Source organism: Myxocyprinus asiaticus, chromosome 7, assembly GCF_019703515.2.
Source record: "Myxocyprinus asiaticus isolate MX2 ecotype Aquarium Trade chromosome 7, UBuf_Myxa_2, whole genome shotgun sequence".
NCBI classification, from domain to species: domain Eukaryota; kingdom Metazoa; phylum Chordata; class Actinopteri; order Cypriniformes; family Catostomidae; genus Myxocyprinus; species Myxocyprinus asiaticus.
In genome coordinates, this window is record NC_059350.1 from 31,142,989 (window position 1) to 31,170,561 (window position 27,573).

At 38.0% G+C, this 27,573-nt stretch overlaps 1 protein-coding gene across 1 annotated transcript in view; it reads right to left on the reverse strand.

The window, feature by feature from the left end:
- The window catches only part of LOC127443687 (FHF complex subunit HOOK interacting protein 1A-like), a 48,000-nt gene that overhangs the window by 11,293 nt on the left and 9,134 nt on the right, over positions 1 to 27,573 (reverse strand). Inside the window, exons 2-6 of the mRNA XM_051702474.1 lie at positions 11,204 to 11,410; positions 8,598 to 9,290; positions 3,405 to 3,563; positions 3,043 to 3,129; positions 2,449 to 2,616 (exon numbers count right to left, since the gene is read on the reverse strand). Coding sequence (XP_051558434.1) covers positions 2,449 to 2,616; positions 3,043 to 3,129; positions 3,405 to 3,563; positions 8,598 to 9,290; positions 11,204 to 11,308 — 1,212 coding nt within the window. The 5' untranslated portion in view covers positions 11,309 to 11,410. The remainder of the gene's footprint in view (positions 1 to 2,448; positions 2,617 to 3,042; positions 3,130 to 3,404; positions 3,564 to 8,597; positions 9,291 to 11,203; positions 11,411 to 27,573) is intronic.

The following is a 27,573-nucleotide window of genomic DNA, read 5'->3' on the forward strand; positions in this document are numbered from 1 at the left end:
AAAATTATTTTTGTCAGTGTTTATCTCGTCAATGAAATGAATGACAAAAATGCTTCCATCAGGATATACTGGACTTTGAACGCCACTACCAAGGACAGTATAACGAGAACATGATGGGAGACTACATTTGGGGGCTGATTTGTGAAAGTGAATTACAGTATAATCATAAATCTTGAAAAACTACTCACTTCTAAATCTTTTATAGTCATTTTTGTGTTACTTTAGTATAAATACATGTTAATTTGTATTCATATGCTGTTTTTTCTGACTTTGTGAACGAAGACACACAAATTCGCCCGTTTTCTCATTGGAAATAGGTACATTTCAAAATATCACTGTCCTGGTCACAAAAGCAAAGTTTGTGGGGAATAATAGCCATTTTCGATACTTTTGAGGCATAAGCAATTAGGAAATAACACTTACTACCCAAGAACAAAAAATGTGTTACATAGTGTAATCAATATTAAAGATTAATTAGTAGCTTATACATTATTTTAAATATTTGAATATTTGGTAAATGTTTGGTCTGTTACAGTATGATACATACTGTATTTTTGTCATTTTGCACTTTATCGTCATCTAAAATGTTAAATTTTTGGCAACTAAAATTATATGCCATGTTAGTCAAGAGTAATATTGACTAAAATTAATGAACATTACATGACAAATTATTGACTAAATTTAAAAAATTTGTCAAAAAACAAATACTACAAATTATGTTACAAATAATATATGACAAATAATTGTAAATATACAGGTGCATCTCAATAAATTAGAATGTCGTGGAAAAGTTCATTTATTTCAGTAAATCAACTCAAATTGTGAAACTCGTGTATTAAATAAATTCAATGCACACAGAATGAAGTAGTTTAAGTCTTTGGTTCTTTTAATTGTGATGATTTTGGCTCACATTTAACAAAAACCCACCAATTCACTATCTCAAAAAATTAGAATATGGTGACATGCCAATCAGCTAATCAACTCAAAACACCTGCAAAGGTTTCCTGAGCCTTCAAAATGGTCTCTCAGTTTGGTTCACTAGGCTATACAATCATGGGGAAGACTGCTGATCTGACAGTTGTCCAGAAGACAATCATTGACACCCTTCACAAGGAGGGTAAGCCACAAACATTCATTGCCAAAATAGCTGGCTGTTCACAGAGTGCTGCATCCAAGCATGTTAACAGAAAGTTGAGTGGAAGGAAAAAGTGTGGAAGAAAAAGATGCACAACCAACCGAGAGAACCGCAGCCTTATGATTGTCAAGCAAAATCGATTCAAGAATTTGGGTGAACTTCACAAGGAATGGACTGAGGCTGGGGTCAAGGCATCAAGAGCGACCACACACAGACATGTCAAGGAATTTGGCTACAGTTGTCGTATTCCTCTTGTTAAGCCACTCCTGAACCACAGACAACGTCAGAGGCGTCTTACCTGGGCTAAGGAGAAGAACTGGACTGTTGCCCAGTGGTCAAGTCCTCTTTTCAGATGAGAGCAAGTTTTGTATTTCATTTGGAAACCAAGGTCCTAGAGTCTGGAGGAAGGGTGGAGAAGCTCATAGCCCAAGTTGCTTGAAGTCCAGTGTTAAGTTTCCACAGTCTGTGATGATTTGGGGTGCAATGTCATCTGCTGGTGTTGGTCCATTGTGTTTTTTGAAAACCAAAGTCACTGCACCCGGTTACCAAGAAATTTGAGCACTTCATGCTTCCTTCTGCTGACCAGCTTTTTAAAGTTGCTGATTTCATTTTCCAGCAGGATTTGGCACCTGCCCACACTGCCAAAAGCACCAAAAGTTGGTTAAATGACCATGGTGTTGGTGTGCTTGACTGGCCAGCAAACTCACCAGACCTGAACCCCATAGAGAATCTATGGGGTATTGTCAAGAGGAAAATGAGTAACAAGAGACCAAAAAATGCAGATGAGCTGAAGGCCACTGTCAAAGAAACCTGGACTTCCATACCACCTCAGCAGTGCCACAAACTGATCACCTCCATGCCACGCCGAATTGAGGCAGTAATTAAAGCAATAGGAGCCCCTACCAAGTATTGAGTACATATACAGTAAATGAACATACTTTCCAGAAGGCCAACAATTCACTAAAAATGTTTTTTTTATTGGTCTTATGATGTATTCTAATTTTTTGAGATAGTGAATTGGTGGGTTTTTGTTAAATGTGAGCCAAAATCATCACAATTAAAAGAACCAAAGACTTAAACTACTTCAGTCTGTGTGCATTGAATTTATTTAATACCCGAGTTTCACAATTTGAGTTGAATTACTGAAATAAATGAACTTTTCCACAACATTCTAATTTATTGAGATGCACCTGTATGTCAATAATTATGACAGCAGTGACACAAATAGTAGCTCTGTAGTCTATTCTCAAATCAGTACTGCTTTTCAAAAATGCTGAATGTGATTGGCTGACAGAGTATGGAAATATGGGTACCTGAAAGGGAGTATTGATGCGGCTAACTAGTGTGTCCAAAATGTGTACGTTATCATGGCGATGGAGGAGGATGAAGCTGAGGAAAGTGTGTAGCAGGGCAGGTTCAGACACACTTCGAATGAACAAGTCCAGGTATGCTGTTGTGGTCATCACCTCTTCAAGTGTTAACTACAGTATTTTAAAACAGAACAGGGGTTATTGGATATAAACCTAAAAGATAAAGTGAAGTCCAACAGCTTTTGACCAATGTATTTCTGTGATATGACAGTGATTCACATTCATATATATGACAGTTCATGATTACTGGATAAGGTTTAAAAAAACATTTTAAAATAATGCCTAGATGAAATACTTAAACTAGAAAAAAAAAAGTAATAGAAACTAGAAAAAAAACAAAAAAGTTTTCCATGACCTTAGGATTTTATTAATTACCATATATTTTTCAGACTTCGTGTCACAATCATAATTTTTAAATTCACTAATATCTCCAGGTTTCCCATGACCATGGGATCCCTGTTTAAAGCCAATGTGAGATTTTGTACACCAGAGGCCAAGATCATGAGGAGGGATTAGAAAACATCAGGGCACACTAACCTTGTGTAATGCTGGTGCTAGAACCGGTACCAGAAAACCATTGTGGATGTAGCTCACCAGCTGGTCTCTGATAGAAGTATTGGCCACCTACGCAAAACGTAAAGCTTAAATGAAAGGCATTCACACCCAACTCATTTATTTTTTACTCCCTATCTATTGGTCACACATAAAGATAAGGGGAATACAATAATGTTTATTTCAGGCACAACCTTTGTCTCTTGATATAAGACTTCTGTAAAAATGTGTCCACAATGCAGAAAGGAGTTTTGTGTCTAATTATAAATACATTTATTGTATGACAGGCACAGACATAAGTAGTTAACATGTACTGTAACGAAAAATTAAGTTAACTCAGGGTTCACCTGTATGACTGCATTGCAGAACTCCAGGGAGTTCAGAAACTGCACAAGAGCAGGCAGCTCCTGCCAGTCCTCACGGTGCAGACAGTGCCAGTCCTCACCAGGGACATCCAGCTTAGTAGGCAAGGAGGAGTAGAGTCCACTCAGACCTGTGGCCAAAACCTTCAAGTTAAACAAAAAAGATGGATTACAGAAAAGTATTTAAGTCCTTTTTTTACTATAAATTCTCCTCCCTGCCCAGTAGGTGTCAATATGCTGGACGAATGTGAATTGCCAAAAACAAAAGAAGAATGTGGGAGTGAAAAGTGAAAGTGGAGATTGATAGTAAAAAATGTATTAAATATTGATCTGTTTCTCACCCACACCTATTGTTTAGCTTCTGAAGATATAGATTTAACCACTGGAGTCATATGGATTACTTTTATGCTGCCTTTATGTGCTTTTTGGACCTTCAAAGTTCTGGCCACCATTCACTTGCATTGAATGGACCAACAGAGCTAAGATATTCTTCTAAAAATCTTCATTTGTGTTCAGCAGAAAAAAAAAAAAATCATACACATCTGGGATGCCATGAGGGTGAGTAAATGATGCGAGAATTTTCCTTTTCCTTTAACGGTGCTTTCACACTTGGTTCAATTGCTTGGTTCAAACCCGAGTTTGATTCCTTCCCCCTCCCCATGCCCTTGCTAGTCATTGTTCACATCATATTATTTACCACCAAAACTTTACTTGTACAGAACGGCACTTGTTTTTCTCTGCCGCGGACACACTGAATGTGTGAAGATGTGAAGAATGTTAGCATTTGTCTGCCACGGATGCGTTGCAAGTGATGTAAAGAATGCAAGCTGCTCTCTGAAGGCAATTTATTTGGGGACCATAATAACTGGGTCCCCAGGCATGCAAAGACAAATTATACTTTGTCAATAGCGGTTCACTTACGAGATTTAGGATGATTGCATTCTTATCAGCAACAAATCACATCATACTGTTCAAATGACTTTTCAAGTGGACTTGGGAGTGGTTTGTGGGTGCTTACCAGAGTTCAGCAAACAGCGTTCACACCAACCCATAAAATGTTTTATGCCAAATGAAGCCAGGAATGCACCAAAGTGCTAGTGTGAAAGCACCGTTAACTACAGTAATGTTAATTTATGATGCCTGTCTCTAAAACTGTTTAAAGAGTCATGAAACCATTAAAATTTATAAATTGAATGCACAGTAGGTAGCTTTGAATAAATGCGACTGCCAAATGCGTAAATGTAAATGTAATTAGATCATTTGAACCAGTTGTTCCTGCAACACTACTTGAGCTTGTAGTTTGAATAAATTGTACTAAAAGTCAGTGTATCACAAAATAATTCCAAGTGTAATCCGAAATCTTATGAGCCAGTTCATTTATTGAATCACACAAAAGACTCACAAACTCACAAGATATTGGTTTAAATCAATCTGATGAATTCTCAACTGAATGAACTCACTGAATAAGTCAGACCTTTCATCTGACTCAATGAAGAAATGCAGCAATAACCGTTTTGTATACTTAAAGCTAGTGAACTTCAATCAGTATCAATACTGACTGGTTGTTCAAATAACAATGTGTAGATAAACATTTGCAAAATACTTTTTTGTAATCTATTTTTGATAATAATAATAATAAAAAAAAAAACCTAAAAATTTAACTATAAACGAAATCTTTAAAACATTAAAATCTGTTACCAAAAATTATTTTTTTTAGTAGATAAAATTTTTTTTAATAGCTGTCGAAATTAATGCGGTAACGCATGTTATTCAGTTAAAAAAGTTTTAACGTTTTAATTATATCAATTTAACATTAGATTCTGACATTTTATTATCCGTGTGAGCTCTAAACACTGGTTGGAATAGGGCTGAACCTTTGCGATGTGTGAGGGGACATTACACTGATGTACACACCACAAACAAACACACAGTGATTTCATGTCAATTATCAAGTGATGGAAAAAGGTCCTCTTGTACAAAGCAAACTCAGATGGGACAAAAAAATAAAGTACTTTGCGGCCTTTGTACGTTGGAATTTTACCGCAGAAGCACAGGAAGTTTAAAACTACAAGACAAACACAAGATACATGGCACTGATAAGGGACCGCTGCAGCCAGCCAGCTTGTTGGAGTTCTCACCTGTGGAAGGTCTGTTGACTGTCACGCACAGCAAATTAAACTCGCATTCACATGACTCGCTAGAGCGAAGCATTATCATTTCCTTGGCGCCTCGGTGCACTTCCATCAACCGTTGTTAGGCCCCGCTCAAAGTTCAAACTATTTCAACCATTTTTCATAGGCAGTGCCAGCGCTAAAAGCAAAACAAGAAAGCGCTGCAAATCATGTAAATGTGGCTTCACGTTTGCTGTAGCAAAGTGGATAGCCACAGCCTGATGGCCGATTAATATTGTGGAGGATGAGGGTTTAAGAGATTTAATGCCTATTGCAATGAATACACAACCTATGGGGACTAGTTCTTTCAATAAGTCAAACTCTTACTTTGACTTTTACTAAACTTTACTAAACTCTTACAAACTCTTACTTGACGTTTAGGCTACATCCATATTTTTCTAAAAGCTCTCCATCCACACTGCTCTTTTAAAAAATTTGCTTATCCACACTGAAACGTCTAATAATGCTAAAATCCCATTACTGCCCATGCGGAGAAAACATAAGTAGCGTGGCCCTGCGTCATTTCCATGTTTGGTCTGAAACGCAATTGTCCTCATGTTCTGCCGCTGGCCAGCAATTCAGAGTAACTTTCCAGTTGCCTTTGAAGGAATGCAATGTGAAGGTTGTACATAATAACATTTATCTTAAACAATGCTATCAATGTGGATAGCAAGCACAACATCGCGGTTACAACATGGGTCACCATCTTGATTGTTTTGGGTTGAATAGATCAAATGACTGCATCACATGACCACAAATATGTCATCGTTTTCTAATATCTCCGTTTTCCCTTTCCACACTACAATGCGAATACGCTGTTTTCAGATTTATCCACAATTTCGAAAATCTCCCTTTTTGCTGGACAAAAGAGCTGTCTCAGGCCATGTTCACACTAATACATTTTCATTTGAAAACGCATCTTTTTCTCTACGTTTTGGCCTGCCATCCACACTGAGGGTACATTTACACGACAACGATGTACTAAAAACGGAAAAGATTTTCATTGCCATTTTTGAAAAGTTTCGCATACAGACGACAACGTTTTCAAAACGATCCCTGTTCACACGGATCCACGAAAACTACTAAAAACGCTGTATTATGCATATAGTTGGTGATGTCACTTTGTAAAGAAACACTACGCGCCTGCACACATAAGCATTCTTCCACAGAGCGGAGAATACAAACAATGAAGATGGCGAAAGAATAGAGCAATTTTGTCTAGACGGACGATGAGGTTGCTTTATTACTACAATTACTTTGCTGGAGAAGCGTCAATACGCTCAAAACCTTGAGCAGCACAATTGTAATCCGCCATTGTAGTTTTGAATGTCTCGCGCATTGTTTTGAAGTACTCGCGCGCATGCCTATAGACTGAATACGTAATACGCGTGCGCATGACGTCATCGTTTTCACAAAGTCGCGTTTTTGTATGTTTACATGGAGATGATAACGACATTGTTTTCAAAAACTTGCACTTTGAAACCCGTTTTCAAAAGTTTGCGTTTTCAGGCCCCAAAACGCCGTTGTCGTGTAAACGAACAGCCAAAATGCATAAAAAGTTTTCCGTTTTTAGTTGAAAATGTTGTCGTGTAAACAGCCCCTGAGACAGACTTTTTGACAGTGGAAACGGAGCTTTGTCCACATTGTAGTGTGGACAGGGGAAACGGAGAAATCTGAAAATGATTACATATTTGTTGTGCCTGATATTCACTTTGATAGCGTTGTTAAAGATAAATGTTACTTTGTACAACCTTCAGATTGCATTCCTTTAAAGGCGACAGGAAGTTTACTCGGAACTGCTGTCCTGCAACGGAACAGGTGAATTTTTGCATGTGTGGTAAAGGGATCTGAACGAGAAAGTTTTGGAAAACACTTAAAAACACCAGTTTGGATGGAGAGGGTTTCGAAAATGTAAATGTATCCAGATTAATGTGGACGTAGCCTCAGTGATCACGATTAACTATAACAAATCACGTGATTAATTGTAATTAAATATTTTAATCAACAGATAGTACTATTTTGAATACTTAGTTAGGACCAATTATGGTAGGTCTGAACCAATTTTGTGGGCTGCAGGGGTGGTCAAGAGGGCTTCCCCGCTGCAAAAACAGAACTCTATAGGAAAAAACTAGTTTGCACTATTTTTCCGGTTTTCGATGTCGATGAACGCTTTAGTGCTACTGCTTCAGCAGCAGTCAGGATGGTAATGTGCAACAGAATAATGATACTGAGTAACTAATAGCCATTGAATTGAAAATACAAAGTAAAGAAGAGAATCATTATGTACATAATAATAATATTAATACAATAACAATCTTTAGTTCCCCAGCTTCATTAGCAGTAACACAAACTGACTGCTAAATATTTCTAATTCATTGGAAGACAGTGCATGTGAGGTCAAAGAGGGCTGAGAGTGCATGTGATGCTAAGAGTGCATGTCTGCAGCCAGGCTATTGAAGTTGAGGGTGATGATGTCATCTTAATAAGGTTACTCATCCATGCTATCACAAATTATGCAATTAGTTCTAATGACTTTACATAACAGGCAACTGTTGCTTGGACATCCTGCACTGCTGGACACCCCAACAGGGCCCACTGTGGCAAATCATTGGAAGGAAAGCCTGATAATTTTCAGAGGAAATTTTTAATTAATCTCCAGGAATCTCCAGGACAAAGCATTACAGTGTTTAGACTCCAGAAAATAATATGGCCCCTACAGACTATTTAGATAATGGTAATATAGGCAATGCGATTCAAAAAGATCAGGTGCCGGTTGCACCAAACCCCTTTAAGTTTAGTTGATCATTCTCTCGCAATCATATCAAAGTGTTTTCTTAACCCAAGGGGTTTGTTGCAACTGGTTAACCAATGAGTTGCCAAGAACAGCAGTACCTTGGAATCTGTCAAATACTCAAGAATCTCTAGTTTTCTAGATTAAATAGCTTATAGCTAGCAAGCGAAGGAGAGAAAGGGAGAGAAGAGGATACCCACACCAGCAAGCGCATACCGGACAGAAGTAGGTGTTCTCTGCAATGTGTTTGGCCACAACATGGTTCTCAGCAGAGAGAGCCATGATGAGCAGGAGTGCGTCTCTGGCCTGCTGTCCAACTGACCCTTCTCGGTGTATGAAAGGAATAAGCAGGGAGAAGATGAGGAAGTTAGCTGCTCCTTGGTCCTCGCTCGTATGGAAAAACAGCTCCAGGACAGACGGGTCTTTAGCCAGGACACAGCACAGTTGATTCAGGAGCAGCACCAGTTCTGCATCCACAGCGAAGGAGCTCGGACCAGACGGGGAGCCAGAGCAGGATGACAGAAGCATCATCAAGGGCCTGAGTACAGGTTTATGGTGAAGCAATGGCTGCCTGGCTTGTCCAATCAACATCTCGTACATCTTCAGCTGCTCTAATTTCATATCGTCAGTGAATTGTCTCCTCAGGCTCCAGATAAACAGTCTCTCCAACACGTTCTCCATCACCACAAACTCCAGTATGGGCCCCATGGCTCCACTTTGACCACACTCCTCTTCCATCAGGAGGAAGAGCATGTGCTCTACGTAGTTCTGCACGGCGCTGGCCTCATCACCAGGGATCGGGCCGAAACGGAGGCCGCCCAGTACCCCGCCTCCACCAAGACTGTGACCTCTTCCCAGGCTGCCCGCATTACTGTGTAAGGGTTCATGCTTCTCTAGAATCTTCACCACCTGACAAATGTTAAGAGATCAGAAGTAATTTGAATAGCCAAATGGAACTTTGATCACACTAACAAATAACAAGAAGGTTTCCCTTTACAGCTGTAGTAATATTGTTTTTGTTATAAAGTCCATCCATATTAAAGACTTAACTGTATAGAATGTTTGGAAATTAAATTATTCCAAAGAGTTCATAGAGATTCCAAAGAGATTTTGGACGTGCCGAGATGCTGAGAACTTAATGTTCAACAAATACCATTAAAAAAATGTTTTAAAGCATTATTTTAGTGAACCTATTGGAATATGTCATAAAATATGTATCGTATAGTGGCTCCAAAAAGTATTTGTACACTTGAGCCACACTTAAACATTGGTCCCAATGCCTTTTGTGCCTAAACTGGTCCCCAACTAGTCCCAGTGCCTTACGTTCAAACAGGTGTCCTTGCAGAAAAACCACAGGTACAGTTCATCATCCATTTATCTATTGACATGTTCCTCTAAGTTTGACAACTAGAAAGTTTCTAAATGCTTTCCATCTTCATTTTTAACTTAATACTGTAGCTATTGCTTCATCATTTAAAACCTAACAAACATCTACCATATGTGTTTTGCCTTAAAAGTGTACATGTGCTATTTTTCTTTAAAATAAATGCCACTTGGTTTGATTTGATTTTGTTAACTAAAATAAATTACCTTCATACTTTTTTAAGTGTGACTCAAGTGTTTATCAGGGTTTATTGGGAGAGGACCATATCAATTTCACGCAAAGTAGCTCAGAAGTAGGCAGGAGCAGCTATAAACTATATCAACAGAAAAAATGAGCCCTCTGTCCTGGTACTGCTCTATTTCCATGGTGACAAAACTGGTGTGGCAGACTGAGATTGAGTTATTAACAGAGCAAAAGAATGACTTGAAGGCACTTGGAAGAGGAAGTCCAAGGATGGCCAATGGCATATTGCTCTAAACAAAGTGGATCATGGATATATGCAAAGCAAGTAGGAAGAGGTTAGCTAGCTAAAATATTCAAATAATCCAATATGACATGTACATCATACTTGTTTCCTTTCAGAAAACCACCCTAATGTCTGTCTTTAAGGTCTCAATAATGGCCTTGGCCTCGTTTCCAAAAAGCATCTTAAGTCTAAGTAGATCGTAGAATCCATTTTAGTTTTGCAGCCCCTTTCCCAAAACCATCGTAATTTAAAATGGTTGTAGATTTACGAGTGCTCTGGAGTAATCGTAGAGCGCTAAGATCATCGTAAGGAGACAGACTTAATTCGCTGAATTACACTTAATACAATTTACTTCATTTAATTTTATTATGATTACACTTTATGCAGCATACAAAGAGTAAATTATAAAACAAAATAATTTAATATCAGCTACTTTTAAGGTTTATTTATTTGTATATTAATCAATGATTAAAAATAATAATAAATAATTGTACCCAAAACTAAACAACAACCAATAAAACTACAAACTATAATTTATAATGAGTATGAATACAGAGTCAAAAACAGAGTGAACAGCAGCATTTATTGAAATGTAATATTTAAGCAATATCACATGAGCAAGAGTGCAATATGGCCCTACATCAGCGCTGCTGTGATTCGGCCGCAGGCACGAGGCCGCAGGCCGAGTGCCGTAGGTAATCACAGCAGTGCTGATTTAGGGCCATATAGCACGACTGCGAGTGTGATATTGCTTATATACAACAGTTCAATGAACAAGTAAATTTTAAAAAATTAGGAAAAACTGAGTAAGGTCATAAAAATGCATCTGTAATAAAGTAGTTCCATGCACGTGGCGGATCAGAATCTGGCTCATATTACAAGAATTCATAGAAAACTGTGACAGAGTAGAGAGTGTTGTAAATAATTTAAGAGTAGCACACAGAAAAAGAACAACAGAAAAATAATAGATACCTGCGCCCAGTGGTTCTTGAACACGATCATGCAAGTTTCAGGGTCCACACCTTTCAGGACCAGTGACTGGTCACCTTGGTTGCCACTGGCAAGCATGGATGCCATTGTTGTGCCCTCACAGCAGGACTAGATCATAATGTTCAGGTTGAAGAGGGGAGCCGTCACTGAGATCTGCTTAAAGTGTATAACTTCACGGGAAAATTACACCTGTACATAAATAAACACCGAAGGTACTTATTAGAAAACTACTTTCAAAAACAGACAGAAAAATGTAATGTACCATGCAGATTTAGACTTCTGGAAGTATAAGACCTGTTTCACACATCTTGTGTCTACAGCTTGTGAGCATCACATCAGTGTAAATGCAGCAGCAGGGATGTGTTAAACTTTTACACATGTTTTTTGCTGCACATCAGAGCTGTGGCTTACAGAAAACAAAGTGATTTAATGTAGCACATTTCCTCTGAGAATCACCATAAATTGTTATAATGGTTATAGACAGTGGGTCATTCATAACTTTTACAAACTTGATCATCATGAAATATAAATTAAATAAATTACACCTTTACATCCAAATGGTAGTTAATTTATTTGGAATCCAAACTTCCAAATCCAAAAGTGTAGAATATAAATTACTTTAATGATCTGTCAAATGTATTGAATAGTGTGCTGCATGTGTCTATCACTACAAGTGTAACATGCATCAAACCTGCCAGTCTTTTTTCAAACAATAGGCGATTACCGGTACTTTCACACCATTATTTGATGTTGTTTCATAAAAGCCTATGAAACAACATTTCTTTTGTCCAAAGCGACTTACAGCTGCAGTGGCTTAACTGATAGTTAATTAGTTAGACATTATTTGTCCCCGTAGGGAAATTTGGTTTGCAACATACTCGCATGGCATTTCATCATAACAGAGTCATCAATGGACATTCACATACACATACCCTTACCGTGCACCTTGCAACAAATTAAGATAGGATTGCCAGACCAGCTGGACATCTAGTCTGTTTTTGCATTACCCATTTAAAAATGTAATGGCTTGGGGAACAAATTATAATTTGGATCTGTTTTTAGTAAATCGGGGAGGGCAGTACCATCGACCAGATGGCAACAGTTCAAATGAAGAAGCAAGGGGATGCCACTTGTCACCCACAATGTCATTTGCCTTGTTTATCACTCTCTTTCTGTAGATACATTCCATACTTGGAAACGTAATCCCTAACAATTTACTGGCCGTTGTTACCGTTTTTCTGACTGTCTTTTTCTGTGCCTCAGTAGCGTTTCCGAACCAGCAAATGATACAAAAGGTCAAAACATTTTCGATAAAAGCACAATAAAACATCTGAAGCATTTTGTTGTGGACATAAAAGGATAACAGTTTCTTTAAGAAGTAAATTCTTTGTTGTGTCTTCATGCTTATATGATCAGTCCATAGCTCCCATTTAAGCTTATGATCAAGCACAATACCAAGGTATTTATAATTTGTAACAAGTTGTATTGGCTCACTGTTGATAAATGTAGTGTTAGAGGATTGCAGCTGTGTAAAATCAATAGACATTTCCTATGTTTTAGTAGTATTTAAAAGAAAATTTGACTTCTCACACCAATTTAGGAAGAAGTCAAGAACTAGCCCATGCTGCTCCTCCACATCATCTATTCTAAAAGACTCACTAAGGCAGTATTGTCTGCATACTTAATAAAATGCCTATTTGGGAAGTTAATTATACAAGAATTAGTATATAAAATGAACAATAATGGTGATAAAACACATCGCTGGGGGGAGCCTATACAAGTGATCATTTTGTCAGAAAGTGACGTGCCAATTTTTACCTGCTGGATTCTACAGCTAAGAAAATCAACAATCCATGTAATCAAACCAGCTTCATGTCAGGTGCTAGTGAGGATTCCAGCCAACAGAGCAATGAAGTAGTCAAGTCTTGATATGACAAGAGCTTGGACCAGGAGATGTGCTGCATATTCAGACAGGTCTTCAAACACCACTCCCAGGCAAACAATTTGTCAACGGTTTAAATCACACAGCTTTCCTTGAGGGAAAGTTTATCACCAATAATGACTTTCATTTTGTTCTGTTCTCCTCATGCAAAGCTATTGAATGGCTCCAGATGACCTGGAATACAGCACACGAGTCGTATGGACTATTTTTATGGTGTTTTTTGTTGTTGTTTTTTGGTCCTTTATGAAGCTTCACAGCCATGGTCACTATGAACTCTCATTTTATGGAAAGTAGCTGTTTGAAGATTCTTCAAAAAATCTACTTTTGTGCTTCGCAGAATAAACCAACAGCAGGGTTGACATGAGGGCGAGTAAAACAAATGACAGAATTTTACATTTCTGGTTGAATTATTCCTTTAACTGCCTTAATGCCAAAGTTTCTTTTAAGGCAAGTCAGCCCACTCGGCGGCCATCTTTGGAACGCTCCTGGGCAGCTATTTTCTATGTAAACAAGCGGCATAAAAGTTCAGCTCCTATCTTCTTGAATGGGGAAAGACCAACATCTCCAAAATGGTTGGTGAAGATTACAATCAAAGGATATATTTAAAATCAGCAGTAAAATCTGACAACAATATGATCATAAACTGTGCTTCTTCACCTCAGATCACGCTAAAAAAACAGGCTGGTTCAGCTTATGTGCATGTACTTTCTCTAGTTGACTGACAGGCGATGTCTGTATCTAAAAGGTGATTGGCTCTTTACCTACTTTCTTCATCCGTTGGCCGTTCCAATTTCTCCCATTCACTTTAATACAAGTGGTAAATACTTCTAAAGTGTCTCTGCCTATGCAGCCCACAAGCCATAGATTCAAGACAATGTTGCAGCCTACTAACCCAAAAAGTCAGAGAGACCTTTCTGAAAATGACTGAATGAACTCAGCTGCCATCAATTACAGTAAGATGCTAATAACCAGCATGTGGATGTGAGCTTTGTGTGTAATATTAAGAGTTATGCAATATCATACGTTACTTCTTATTTAAGGCTTCCTGAAAAAGTGATGTAGCGGTACTGCATAGCTTGCTCTCTATATGCTGTGCTATTTTTATCAAATCAATAAACAGAACCACAGCCTAGCATTTAGTTAACAGCTATTGGCTTCAACCAAATGCTTGTGTGAGCACAATGATTATTGATGAACAAAGAAAATCTCTGTCCCCACAAGTCAGAAAACGTGTGTGGGGTCGATTATCTACAGTGTGAGTGTGTGTGTTGTTTAAAATAGGAGTAGAAGCACAATGACATTCTCCACAATCCAAGCGTTCTGGAAACTCATTCCTATCTGCCTGCTAAGAAAAGGCAGTTTTGATGGTCACAAGGAAAGGGAATGACATGTTATTGTTAAGACCTTGTCTCTGGCATTCTTATTTGCCTGTCTACCAATAACACAAATAGACTTATTACTACTTTGCTGCTGTAAAGTACAGCATGTCTACCCCCTTCAGCATAGAAAAAGAAATTATAAACATAATGATACTGTGCTTATACAGGTAGGTCCATGAGTATGAATACAGACAGACATGCATTTGTTACATAAACAGCCGGTATGTTCTCAACATCAGCATTTTGAGTGTGTATACCACAAACTGAAAGAAACGGGCAGAAATAGGTAGCGATAGATACACGTCTGTCTTTGGTTACACATGCGGCTGCCTATTCTCACTAATGGAGAGGAACTTACAGGGCAAAAAAAGTCACAGGCAGAATGGATTTTCCACCTACCTCAGCCAGACTACTGCTGAAAGTTACTGTTGGTGACAGTATTTCTTGAGGCAGAGAACATCAGCATCTTCTGAAGATTCAGGAGCTCTTCCGAGACATGCACATTTAGATCCAGTTAAAGAAAGCTCTGCAGAGATGAAACATGGGAAAGTGAACAGCTTAGCTGTGCTAGTTAGAGCAGTGTGAGTGGGAAGTGAGAGAGGAGGCAGGAAAATTACTAGATGGATTTGAGCGGTGAGAAAGAGATTCAAAACTGTACTGCAGAAGAGCAGGAATGAGAAGGAGGGAGACATGGGAAGAGGAGGTGGGAATATAGAAATGCTGTGTGTGTGGTGTGTACTGTAATGTGTTTGCATGTTTGAGAACTCAAAGCCTTTAGAATTTAATTACTCAAAATATCAGTTAAAGCTACTCTAAAACCCCATTTACTAAACAGACCATGTATGTTTTAGCCAAAACATTGTGTGTTTGTCAGTGTGGGTTGCTGACGGCTTTCAGAGCCAGTGATCGAATTGTGTCAGAGCTCTTGGAGGGGGTCCCTCCAACTAGGAGATAATTATAGGAATTTAAGTATATGAACAATTATGTGTATGAACAATCAAAAACAGACTACAACTCAAATTTGTTAATGTAATTTGTAATTGTCTGTCAGTCTCATACAAAATGCAAAATTCAATTTCGAATCACTAATGAAAAGTTAGATTAAAGGAGAAAAAAATAATTAACAATTATTAATTATAAAGGCAATAATTAACTTTTAATTTAACAAAACAGAATTAACCCCTCAAAGTTTATTTTATTTAAATTGTTGTTATGGAGGGTCCCTTAACCTTAAAGGGATAGCCCAAAATGAAAATTCTATCTTAATTTACTCACTCTCATGCCATTCCAGAAGTGTAGGACTTTTTTTCTTCAGCTGAACACAAACAAAGATTTTTAGAAGAATATCTCAGATCTGTAAGTCTTTACAATGCAAGTGAATGGTGATCAGACCTTTATAGCGCCAAAAATCACATAAAGGAAACATAAAAGTAATCTATATAACTCCAAATGGTACAATCTACAGGTGCATCTCAATAAATTAGAATGTCGTGGAAAAGTGCATTTCAGTAATTCAACTCAAATTGTGAAACTCGTGTATTAAATAAATTCAGTGCACACAGACTGAAGTAGTTTAAGTCTTTGGTTCTTTTAATTGTGATGATTTTGGCTCACATTTAACAAAAACCCACCAATTCACTATCTCAAAAAAATCAGAATATTTTGACATGCCAATCAGCTAATCAACTCAAAACACCTGCAAAGGTTTCCTGAGCCTTCAAAATGGTCTCTCAGTTTGGTTCACTAGGCTACAAAATCATGGGGAAGACTGCTGATCTGACAGTTGTCCAGAAGACAATCATTGACACCCTTCACAAGGAGGGTAAGCCACAAACATTCATTGCCAAGGAAGCTGGCTGTTCACAGAGTGCTGTATCCAAGCATGTTAACAGAAAGTTGAGTGGAAGGAAAAAGTGTTGAAGAAAAAGATGCACAACCAACCGAGAGAACCGCAGCCTTATGATTGTCCAGCAAAATCGATTCAAGAATTTGGGTGAACTTCACAAGGAATGGACTGAGGCTGGGGTCAAGGCATCAAGAGCCACCACACACAGACATGTCAAGGAATTTGGCTACAGTTGTCGTATTCCTCTTGTTAAGCCACTCCTGAACCACAGACAACGTCAGAGGCGTCTTACCTAGGCTAAGGAGAAGAAGAACTGGACTGTTGCCCAGTGGTCCAAAGTCCTCTTTTCAGATGAGAGCAAGTTTTGTATTTCATTTGGAAACCAAGGTCCTAGAGTCTGGAGGAAGGGTGGAGAAGCTCATAGCCCAAGTTGCTTTAAGTCCAGTGTTAAGTTTCCACAGTCTGTGATGATTTGGGGTGCAATGTCATCTGCTGGTGTTGGTCTATTGTGTTTTTTGAAAACCAAAGTCACTGCACCCGTTTACCAAGAAATTTTGGAGCACTTCATGCTTCCTTCTGCTGACCAGCTTTTTAAAGATGCTGATTTCATTATCCAGCAGGATTTGGCACCTGCCTACACTGCCAAAAGCACCAAAAGTTGGTTAAATGACCATGGTGTTGGTGTGCTTGACTGGCCAGCAAACTCACCAGACCTGAACCCCACAGAGAACCAATGTTTATGGGGTATAGTCAAGAGGAAAATGAGAAACAAGAGACCAAAAAATGCAGATGAGCTGAAGGCCACTGTCAAAGAAACCTGGGCTTCCATACCACCTCAGCAGTGCCACAAACTGATCACCTCCATGCCATGCCGAATTGAGGCAGTAATTAAAGCAAAAGGAGCCCCTACCAAGTATTGAGTACATATACAGTAAATGAACATACTTTCCAGAAGGCCAACAATTCACTAAAAATGTTTTTTTTATTGGTCTTATGATGTATTCTAATTTTTTGAGATAGTGAATTGGTGGGTTTTTGTTAAATGTGAGCCAAAATCATCACAATTAAAAGAACCAAAGACTTAAACTACTTCAGTCTGTGTGCATTGAATTTATTTAATACACGAGTTTCACAATTTGAGTTGAATTACTGAAATAAATTAACTTTTCCACGACATTCTAATTTATTGAGATGCACCTGTATATCCTCAGAAGCGATATGATAGATGTGGGTGAGAAACAGATCAAAATGTAAGTCCTTTTTTTCCACTAAATCTCCAATTTATCTTTCAATTACATCTAAAAGCCACATGTGGTGACTGATTAGTTTCAATTTCACATCTGAAAGTGAAAGCGAAAGTGGAGATTTAAAAAACTATGTGTTTTTCACCCACACCTATCATATCACTTCTAAAGATATGGAATTAACCACTGGAGTCATATGGATTACTTTTATGTTTCCTTTATGTGATTTCTGGAGCTACAAATGACTGTTCACCATTCACTTGCATTGTAAGGAGTTACAGAGCTGAAATATTCTTCTAAAAAATCTTTGTTTGTGTTCTGCAGAAAGAAAGTCATACACATCTGGGATGGCATGAGGGTGAGCAGTGCTTGAAATGGAAGGAAAAAGTGCAATAAAATATACTCTGAGACTGTTTTTGTTCACAACATATATTTATTTAAAAATAAGTAAATAATCTTGGGGATTTAGCAATTGAACTGGGGCCAAACTTTTTTATCCGTATTTATCTTACCTAACCCTTTTATTGTAACTAACGTGTTAACATGTAAAAACAAACCGGTTAATAATGTGTTTATTTACATTAAAACAGTATTTAATTACGTTAAAAGAGGTATTTAAATAACATTTTCAAGGTCTGGCCATACATTCCTTCTTAAGATCTGGCTGAAGAACAAATATGACCTTACATCCTCTAACAAATAGGTTTTGATTAGCTTTACTTTGAAAATAAAAACATACAAAGTAGGGTTATTGTTTATGAAAACTGAGAAAAAATATTTTGATCTGTCAAAGTCTGTATCTTTGTCAGTATCAACACACATAAGAGAACAATGGCAATCTAGTGTAGAACCATCTTTTTACACAAAATAAATGTAGTCTAAAACTGAAGTGCATTAAGTCCTTTTTAAAATTGTATTATCCTCCCTTTCAATGAGGGCAAAATTTGCCTTCCTTATCCTGCACACATTAATTTGCACACAGGAGCCAGATACTTGTGCAGATAATGCAGAGAACGATGTAGAACCAAACACTGTCAGGATATATGCATAGGCAAGTTCAATGACAATTCACATAATCTTTTTATGAGCACTTCAGAACAGAACGGAGAATAAAAATAAATGTTTTAAAAAGGTTCGGTTTTCATCATCGTTTTGCATCTTGTGAAAAAAGGTTGTGCATATGAGCTGCCATAACTTCTGTTACAACTTTTTTTTTTTAAGTCTGTAGTTTTGACTGCACCCAGCAGCTAAGCAATTTGCATAAATACATTTGAGTAAAGAAGATGCGATAAAATGTGCTGACCCGAAAGTTGCTGGTTCATGTTTTGGAGAAGAGTGAAACTAAACTATGTCCAGACAAGTTTAAACATGCACACTCCTCTGGAACTGGACCACGGGTAGCTTGATGTTGCACATGTTGAGTGTTATTAAACTCACTGCTGAGTTTTGCTCAGAGAGTGTTCGGATGTTTACCGCGATTTTATCAAAATCATTTGGAAGGTCAGATAAAAGTGATTGGTGGGCCGCATCAAATCACAGACTTACATTAAATGAAGACATTACATCATACTGGGAGACTCTGAGAAGTGGTGGTACGCAAGAAAAATTACCAGTACTCTGTAGAGTAAATTATAGAAGTGCAGGTACTGCATACCGCCCCACTTCAAGCACTGAGGGTGAGTAAATAATGAAAGAATTATAATTTTTGGGTGAACTATCCCTTTAACTACCCCCCAACCTTCCCAATTTGAACACTGTTTAGCACAAGAAAACACTGACCCAAAGAGCTCCATCAGCTAGAGGAGATGTGCTAAATCTGTTGGGAATTATGACTGACGTTTTCTGTTGAGACTGGCCTTTACTAAGAAATCCAGTTGACTAGACACTGCTCAGTGCTAATATTCACTGAGATCATGTTCAGTGCTATTGTTTTGAATTCTACAATTAGGTGGAGCTTCAGTTACAACTTGACATTATGCTACTCATGTATTGCAATAAAGACAACTTCCTACCAAGATCTCAAAATAATGCATGCATTAAAGTTCTGCTAAATTTGAGGAGGTCCGGATTAAATATGTGTACAAGAATTGGCCAGGGTAAGCCTGTTATAAGAAAAACATGACCCAAATTACTTGTAAAGCCATTAATCACTGTGAGAGGGAGACACAGAGAAAACCCTCTGGAGAAAAAGCTGAGGAAACTACGATGATTCCTTGATACTGGTGTACTTCTTCAAAGAGATCTGAGGAGATATTGGGACTAAACAGGGACAGAGGCACTATACAGATGTTATAGGAAATATGGTTTTCCTGACTGAGCAGAGATGTCTTTTCTTAGTAATGGTCCGAGTGTGTGTGTGTGTGTGTGTGTGTGTGTGTGTCAGCAAGCACACTGCATCCGTGTTTACAGCTTAACAGCAGTTATCCATTTACTGTAACACAGTTTAGTTAATTATGTTAATGCAATTCTTTAAAGTAATTTCCAAGTCACTGAGCAATTCCCAGGGATGCAAACTCATGAGATGTGAAAAAAGGTGAGAAAGTCATAGCAGGTGTTCTAGATTTATATTTTTATTTGTTTTGTTTGTTGTATTTAAAGATTTTTTTGTTTGTTTGTTTGTTTGTTTGTTTTTTTTTTGTATTTAAAGCTTTAAGTGTTTACGCTTATAAAATAAAAAAGTATAAAAATTTACCGAACAATTTATGCTTCAAAAAAGGTGACTTCAGCTGAAAGGTGAGTAGTTTGCATCCCTGAATTCCAAACTGCAGAAAAATATAAAGTATAAAAGCATAGTAGAAAACTATATTTAAAAAAATTAAACACATAAAAGGTCCCAACTACCTGACATACAGTATATCACTGAAATAAATGTCCTAAGAAATCACACCTGTCTCTGTCAAATTAAGGTGTTATATAGATGGACTAAAAGATCCAAATAGTAAATGCAAGACTTCATATTTAAAGTAATATCATTTAATACCTAACAACAGGTGACATGCCTCAAACACATTTAAAACCTGTGTTATATCTATTTCTCTGGCCACTGAAAATCTTCAAAGCATCAGTGCTTTGAAATGACACCACCCTTTAAACTGTGCCGCACACCATGACTGAAAAACAGGTTCCATGTGTTTGTAGCCACACCAAAATTCACAGGACCTCATAAGATTACCCGTTTACATAAAAAATAAAAATTTTCAAGTTTATGATTTAAAAAAGAATACTGGTCAGGGCTGAAATATTAGTTTGGAATCCCTTTGTGAATGACTCTCCGTTGAGAATGGGTTTGGTTTCATGCCCTGCAAGCCAAAGGGAGTGTCGTATTTATCACGCTAAAGGGAAAGGGAGAGATTGAGTGATCCAGAAACATAGCTGGCAAACCAGTCCAACCCTATCACAGGGCTGTCATAACTGGTCGAGATTGTTCTGTGCACAGTCATCCATTATCACTTGCCTAACAGATTCTGCATATGTCCAATTGCCATATGTCAGATCACTAGCTAAGATCATTTCACTCATTTGAAACAATGAAATAAGTTATACCAGTTATAATATTAGCAGAAATAAAAAGTAAAAGACTTTATAGTTAAAGCTGAAAAGCATAATTTTTAGGGGTTAACATACTTTCTCCTACCCTAGTTTAATAAACAGAGACAACTATTAAGCCATTTGTAGGTTGATTTTACCAAATAGATTAAAACACTCTGGTGTTATCAAAACATTTCCCTGTTTGTTTGAGCATCCCAACCAGCCGACACAGCATCATTGCCTCAACCAGTGGCATGAATTTCCGACTGATCGCACTGTAAATTTGGCGACAGTAGGTCAAAGCTGGAAGTGTTGTTGAGTGATGCCAAAAAGCGCATAGTATATACATAGTTGTAAAGGATGTAATACAGTGAGCAAGAATGCATATTTTATTAACCCTACCCCCTAGACCAAACCTCAACCCTAAACCTAACCATCAATGGTTGGCAAAAATGCAACCTCTGAACCATGCTCACATTGTTTAAGTGAAAGCATTTACATCCTGGTTTCCAAAGGACCAGAACCCAGTCTCGGAAGCTGCTTATGTAAAGCGCAAGGTGAAAATATCTGAATGAATGCCAATATGTCTGATGGGTAAAATTCAGCAGAATGGGGTTAAGTTCAGGGTACATGAACATTTGGAAGCAACATGTCGATTTCCTGAGTTATCATGTTGCAAGTTTGGGGCGGGACTATATGTTTGGCCGACCTATAGATCCCGTTTACACCTGGTATTATGATGCGTCTCAGGTGATCCGGATCACAAGTGGTCAGGTGAGACCCATCGCTGTTTACACCTGGGCCAGTTGCACCAGCTATATGTAAGTTACAGCTTAGTCTAGTTGTGGCGTAAATGGGTTCTAAGTCACAATTTACACACTACTAAATATTTGAGCTATTAAACTTAGGTAGAACGTAATCCTACGTATGAACTAAAATTTACGGAAGACTCCGACCAGGATTAACGGTTGGAATAAAAAAGCAGACTGATATTTTATGACATCAATGAGCTCATGTTTTGCGTGACAGGCATCAGTCCTTTTGACATACAGTATGATGTTGACATTAACACTCGTTTACATTTACGAGAGAAAAACTTTTAAGTGGCTCTTCAGCATGAAAATGTTCTAACGGTGCAGTTTTCAGGGTGCGCGTCACTGGTCACTTAAATGCATGTCCTCTGACCATGTGTTCGGATTTTGAGGTGAGGGTCTCCGTTTCATGATGTCATACATCAGTCACTATGTCAGTGTGTTACTGCATGATATTAAAGCACAACAAAGTCAGAAAAGACAAAGGGTGAAAAAAAAAAAAAAAAAAATGGTGTGCTGTTTCGCCCAGATACTGTTGACATTTTTAATCTAAGCACAAACGCAACATGTCAAGCAGAATTATCCGTTATTTTAGTGTATTACCTGTATTAAATGTGCTTCAGGTGCTTGTGCTTGTCATCTGTGTTGATATCAGACACACTAAAGAAGATCCTAGTAGCTCTCATGATTGTGAATGTAACCATTTCTTCAAATTTTCCAATCGGACGGTTATTTCCTTTTAAAGTCGCTCCAAACCTGCAAACTTTAAACTCTTGTTTTAGCACAGCGGTTGACTGACGGGGTGGTGCTTTACTGCAGCTGGGACACATACAGGAGGGATTAGCATTTACACCTCAAATGTGATGTGGTCACATGTGTTTTTGACCACATTTGTATGTGGTTTTGTGATCTGATCACAAAAGTTTTAGACCTCGTTTAGACCTGTATTTAGGGCTGACCACATGTGATCGGATCACCCGAAACGCATCTTAATACCAGGTGGAAACGGGGTCATAGATACAGTCGGCAAGGAGGCCCGCCCACTCCTGTGGCTAAGCAAAGGCCTATTACCAATGTTACTTATTCATTCCTATGAGGAAAACAGGGAGGAATATCCAGTGTTCGAACTGAGTCAGAGCTCTTTGGCAGTCCCCTTACACCAACTTACACTCCCCAGCTTCACAATTTAGGTGATGTTTAAATAATCACTGTCATCTCTTTAATCACATATTGATAATATCTTTTTCACACTAGTATCTCCTTTCTCTTTCGCTTGAATTTCTCTACCAAAACAACATGGAGACCACATGTCTCCACGACAACAAACATTGTTTACCTGACTGAGCAACTCTTATTCGATATATTGATTAAAATGTGTCATTTTGTTATTTTAATTGACAAGACAAGAGTATGATGTTAGCCTCAATAATAGACTATAACTTTTAGAATTTAAATAGTGGTCACCGTGGCTGAGATGCATAGTTTATGGTGGAGTTCTAAATAAGACATCGCTCATCACATTGTATTATCGCATGAATTAATGAATAATTTTCTCTCGTCACTATCGTTTATCAGCATGGCTTGTGTGTTTAAAGATATTTGGGAGGGCCCACTTGTAACGTGCACAGTATAATAATGGACAAAGATATTTCTCCACATAACATCAATGTAATAACATTAAATCTGATTGTGATATAACATGAAGCGTTAGAAATACCAGCAAAACTATGTGCATATTAACTACGTGCATATTAATTAACCTCTAACAACAGTTTAGTTCTAAGATACAATATTATTTAATGATAGTAATTTAGGTCTACCAACAATCATAATTCAAAAAAGATTGATATCTTACTATTGTTGTGGGGTGAAAATAAGGATCCACTCTGACAGTGTCAGTTGCTGTCTGTAAATTCCTTCAGAAAGTGTAGGGCACTTGGGCATGTTTCGAATTTTCAGATGTAAAAATCTAATTTGGATTATTTATGAAAACTGGGACAGATAATGGACAATATCGTGTTGTCACTGCAATCTTTTGGAAAAAAAATGTATATAGAATATTTTTTTATGTTTCTAGTATTCCAGTATTGAAGAAACACCAGGGGACCCATGTGCAAGTTTACACAAGTAGGCTTATAAGTTTACAAGGCTTATAAACTCTGGTAAAATTAAAACAGTAGGCCTACAATAGTAAAAAAAAATAAAAATAAAACCCACACACACACAAAGAAGGTGGATTCAAAAACAATGGGGAAGAAAACAGATTTTATAAAACACAAAACTTTTATGTGGCGATATGCAGTATAACAACGAATAGGCTTTCAATATTAAGCAGTTTTCCTAATTGTTTCTACTTAAGTACTTTGTTTGGCAGTAAAGACTAATGGAGACCCATATACTAGGGGTGTAAAAAAATATCGTATTGTATCATACAATACGATACTCACGATTTGATATCATATGTATCGTACGATACATAAATAAATACATAAGTGTGATTAAAAGTGTGAGGGAAGGAGGTCACTGGGACAGGAATGTTCAGGTCTCAGGTGAGCTTTTAAATCACAAACTTAGGGGTAACACAGTCACAAATGGCACAGTAACTTCTTCAGCTTCACAAACTCTTTAGTGTCACAGGCTCCTAGTCACAGCCTCTTAATCATCACAAAGTCTTTATCACAACTCTTTTAACATCACGAACTCAGTAGCTTCACCGTGAGACACACACACACACACACACACACACACACACACACACACACACAAACAAACACATACACACACACACACAAACACAAATACAAACACACACACACGTATGTTCAGGCAAGTACACATGCAGAACCTTTAAGCAAATCAAAGCAGGCACATTTGTCATGATCAGGCACTGTCTGAAGACACATGAGGGTAAATTACTAAGCCTTTGTGCCCATGGCGACCAGGTGACGTGAGGCCTATTAAAGTGCAGAGGCTACTGAAAAATTTACAGGGGATGCACTGAGGACTAAACTATCACCTCTATTTACAGCCTCTAGTACAAAAGTACAATACTGATCATCAATCTAAACTGGAAACTAGATTTTGGGATTGATTAAGGATTTTTTTACCCGATAGTAAACTTGCAAAACTGACATCAAAACACATTTTCAAAACAATATATACTTCAAAACCTATTCTATAAGAATTGTGTTGATAATGCAGACATGTACAAAGGGTTCCAAATGCAGCAGATAACCAAAACCCTTATCATATTTTTATGGCCTATCATGTTGCATACAGTTCCATCACAAGACTTGGCACTACTGTACTACAGTAGTGAGCACTAAATAATCGCAGTGTGTGTTTACACTATACTGCCTGATCCCTAACCAGAGTCCAAAGCAAGAGACCTGATCTGCATAAATATCAACATACCACCTGACTCCATCACCTGATTGGTGGTGTCTGTGCTGGCCTAGAGGTAACTTGGGACCAGTAACTATGGAGACATTACCAACCAGAGTGGCACTTCATACATCTAAGAGGGCTGGGAGATCAGAGTAAGATACACAGTTTACATAATGCAAAAGCTCATGCAAATATGCCATGTTTGCATGCTTTCATGCAAGCATACCAAAATTTGAGGTTGGGGTTGTTTGTGTTCATCTTCAGTTTACAGAGTGTGAAAGTGTGACCATATATTCACAAGAATAAATGAAAATCATATAATTTCACTACAATACTGACAAAACACAAACACTCAGAAGTGCACTAAAAAAAACTACTGACTGAAGGCACTCCCTCAGACAGAAGAAAGCTTCCGTTTATAGAACATCCTGTTACACTGAGATAAAACCAAAGTATGGTTGCCCCATTAAGACAAACAAAAGAACATATATTGGGTGTTTGTCTTCTTTACCATCTCTCACACCATGTGAAAAATACTGGAATCAAGGGTGTAGGTTTGGTTTGAACATGGGGATGGGGGGGGGGGGGGGCTGTACTTGCTAGCCTTGATTATTGAGGAACATATGCACAACATATGATCAAATGGTTTCAAAGGGGAGGACAGACAAAATGAGAGAGATCCAAAGAAAATGATAAAGAAAGAGAGAATGAGATGCATGCTTGCTGCAATTACATGAGTCAGATCAAACGGCAAGATGAGACAGAGAGAGGGAGAGAGCTTTTTGAAGTCTGAACACTCTTTTCATTTCCAATTTGAGACCACTCTTTCACCAGTTCTGATGATCCAATCTATGTAAACAGAGCTTCATGAATAGATAATTATAAACCCCAAATTAGTGAAACTACTGAAGGCAGGGACAAAAAAAAAAAACAAAAAAAAACTGTAAAATTATGTTTGCCAAACATCATGACAATATTAAATCATGATATTAAATCAAGTGATGTAATAATCGACCATTATGCACCATGCATTGCCTAATAATAGTCTTATATGACTGTGTGTGTGCATGCGTGGCTTACAAGGACAATTTTTTGGGTTACAAACTCGGTAATTACAAGGGTATTATGCTATAAATGTGGTTTATGGGGACATTAGAAATGTCCTCATAATTCAAAATTGCTTAAAAAAAAAAAAAATACTAAACGGGAGTTGCGTGGCACCATGCAAAGGTCAGACGTGTGAACGGCGAGCCCTGTGCACTTTGCTAGTTTTTAATTATTTTTGTATCATACACCGGTGAGATTCGATACACTCTGCTACATAACTATTCTAAGAAGTCAACATGTCAAAGAATTCAACATCCTCAGGCTCTGGAGATGTTAAAAGACACTTACATGCTCAAGCTGATACCCCAGACAGGCCCGCAGACCAGGGACTCGGTTTGGACGGTTCGGCAGGAGAAATTCAGCGGCAGCTGGCGGAAGTAGTAGCAGACCTGGAGGAACTTGCTGTAATACGTCAATCGATTACGGCGATGGAGGTGAAATTCTATGAGTTGGTTACAAGAATCGGGGATGTCAAGAGACGGATCGATTATCTGGAGTCATCAGAGAGGGAATTAGCTGCTAATCCACTAGCGTCCAAGATAGACTTGGAACGCGTTCGGGAAAAACTGGAGGATTTGGAGAATCGTAATCGGCGAAACAATGTCCGAATTGTTGGAATTCCTGAGCATGAGGAAGGCCGAAATATGGTGAAATTCCTTAATGAGTTCTTCCAGAGTCTGCTCGACATAACAGGCCATAAGATGGAAATCGAACGAGCTCACACAGTCCCGGCTCACAGATCCGCTGAGAGAGAAAGGCCCCAATCAATTCTGGCCAAATTTCTGAGATCATCCGATAAAGAACATGTGTTACACGAGGCGAGGAGTAAAGGAAGGCTTTCTTGGAAAAACCACACCATTTTCTTGTTCCCAGACTTTGAGAATTTGACAAGAGAGAAACATGATAGATTCAAGCAATGCAAGAAACTCTAACATCAATGGAAGATCGCTTTTGCACTGATGTTTCCAGCCAAAATGAGAATAGATACTAAGGATGGCTGCAAAATATTTACATGCCCACAGCAAGCATTGTCTTTCATAGAGAAAATGGGGTGAATAAGCCATTTGGTGTTTCTTACATGGCCCCCAAGTGAGCTTGACTCGCTGA